The sequence below is a fragment of the Mus pahari genome, chromosome 13 (genome assembly GCF_900095145.1).
Source record: "Mus pahari chromosome 13, PAHARI_EIJ_v1.1, whole genome shotgun sequence".
Classification (NCBI taxonomy): Eukaryota; Metazoa; Chordata; class Mammalia; order Rodentia; family Muridae; genus Mus; species Mus pahari.
Window position 1 is genome coordinate 3,529,830 of NC_034602.1, and position 1,549 is coordinate 3,531,378.

Here is a 1,549-nt window from a genome sequence, read left to right on the forward strand (position 1 = left end):
GGTAACCCAATCACAAAGAAGTCACTAGATATGCACTCACTGATAAGCAGATATTAGGCCGGAAACTTAGAATACCCAATTGTTGGGGTCTCTCACCTCCACTAACCATTCTCCCTCTAAACATTATATTGCGCCCCTTGTAGACGGACAGGATTGACACTGAGAAGACCTCCCCAGATCTCCCAGAATGCAGCATAGTCAGACCTACGTTGTCATCATCACCGCCCACTGTTGCCACCCACTGTCGCTCAGACCAACCACTAACATCGTCTCCGCCCACTCGTTCAGACCCGCCTTCCAGATACATCTTCGCTCATGATCTGACCGCACGCCATAGAGAGAGACAGAGAGACTTGGGGGAGGGCTAAGGGTCCTTCCTTGTCCGATTAATAAAAATATGCTCTGATCAGTGCAAACCGTCAGGGCATTCATTTCCTTGCAGCCCATTCTCTTTTAGGATGTTTAGCTCTTCAGTACGAACCCAGTCCAAAGTGTTTTCTGCCCACGCAGATACACACAAGTGGCGTAGATACACACAAAACCTGAAAGAGAATCAGCCTGCAGTGGTTACTGTTGAGTAAAAGACAAGGGCTGGTGCTAGCAAAGTGGCAGGGAACGCTACAAGACAACTCTTGTTCTACTCAATTGTGCCCGTGTAGGTTAAGAGACAAGGCTGGCACAAGCTTTTTTGAGAAAACTCTTACAGTAGGATACTTTTACCTTAAAAGAATAGGGCTATTTAACCAGTACAGTTATAGGAGTAAAGAAAACCCCTTGACACCAGGAAGTGAATAACCTCTTATTCAAAGCAATTCCGAATGTTGAAGCTGGGCTGGGGCATATTTTAAATGTTATTAGAGTAGGGATGAGTGGAATAGGGTAGATACAAAGCCGACATCTCCAAACTGCTGTAGACCAAACTACTCTTCTCTGTAAGAAAGACAGCTCCTGCCCTTCAGAGTGTAGCGGGGATTTTTGTTTGTTTGTTTATTTTTAACGGGTGTTTGAATATATGCAAGTGAGTGTGAACTCTTACAGACTTCAATAGGTAGTCGGATTTCCTGGAACTGGAGTTACAAACCGCTGTAGACCACCCAATTGGGACCTGAGCTTCCGTCCTCTGAAAGAGCAGGAAGTGCCCTCGCCCGCCACGTATACCTATTTCTGCTTTTAATGTTTACTTGCTTGCTACAACTCTCACGCAGAATTTTTCACGAATGCAAAAGCCGCGGAAATTTTTTCCGCCCCAATTTCTATCAGGCTCTAGGACGTGATCTTCCATAAGTTGCTTTTCGATGTCATTACACAAACGAAAACGATAATTGCACACCGGACTGCACTGGAGATTAAATGGTGTCATCATTAAGACAGCATCCGGTAACTGCTGAACTTTCTCCGTAAGAACACAGTCCTACCCCATAAAGTGAAGGGCCAGCCGTGACCACCGCTGAGCGTGGAAAAACCTAGGATTGCACCCGCTGTTCCACGATTGGACCTGAAGAAGAAGCAGAAAAACCTGTGAAAACTAAGACTGTTTCTTCCAGTAATG

General features: G+C 45.6%; 1 protein-coding gene across 1 annotated transcript in view; it reads left to right on the top strand.

Moving 5' to 3' along the window:
* Nucleotides 1–1,549, top strand: part of LOC110330835 (PEST proteolytic signal-containing nuclear protein-like) — a 44,423-nt gene that overhangs the window by 42,149 nt on the left and 725 nt on the right. Inside the window, exons 2-3 of the mRNA XM_021211155.2 lie at nt 1,090–1,138; nt 1,487–1,543. Of these exons, the coding sequence (XP_021066814.1) occupies nt 1,090–1,138; nt 1,487–1,543 (106 nt within the window). The remainder of the gene's footprint in view (nt 1–1,089; nt 1,139–1,486; nt 1,544–1,549) is intronic.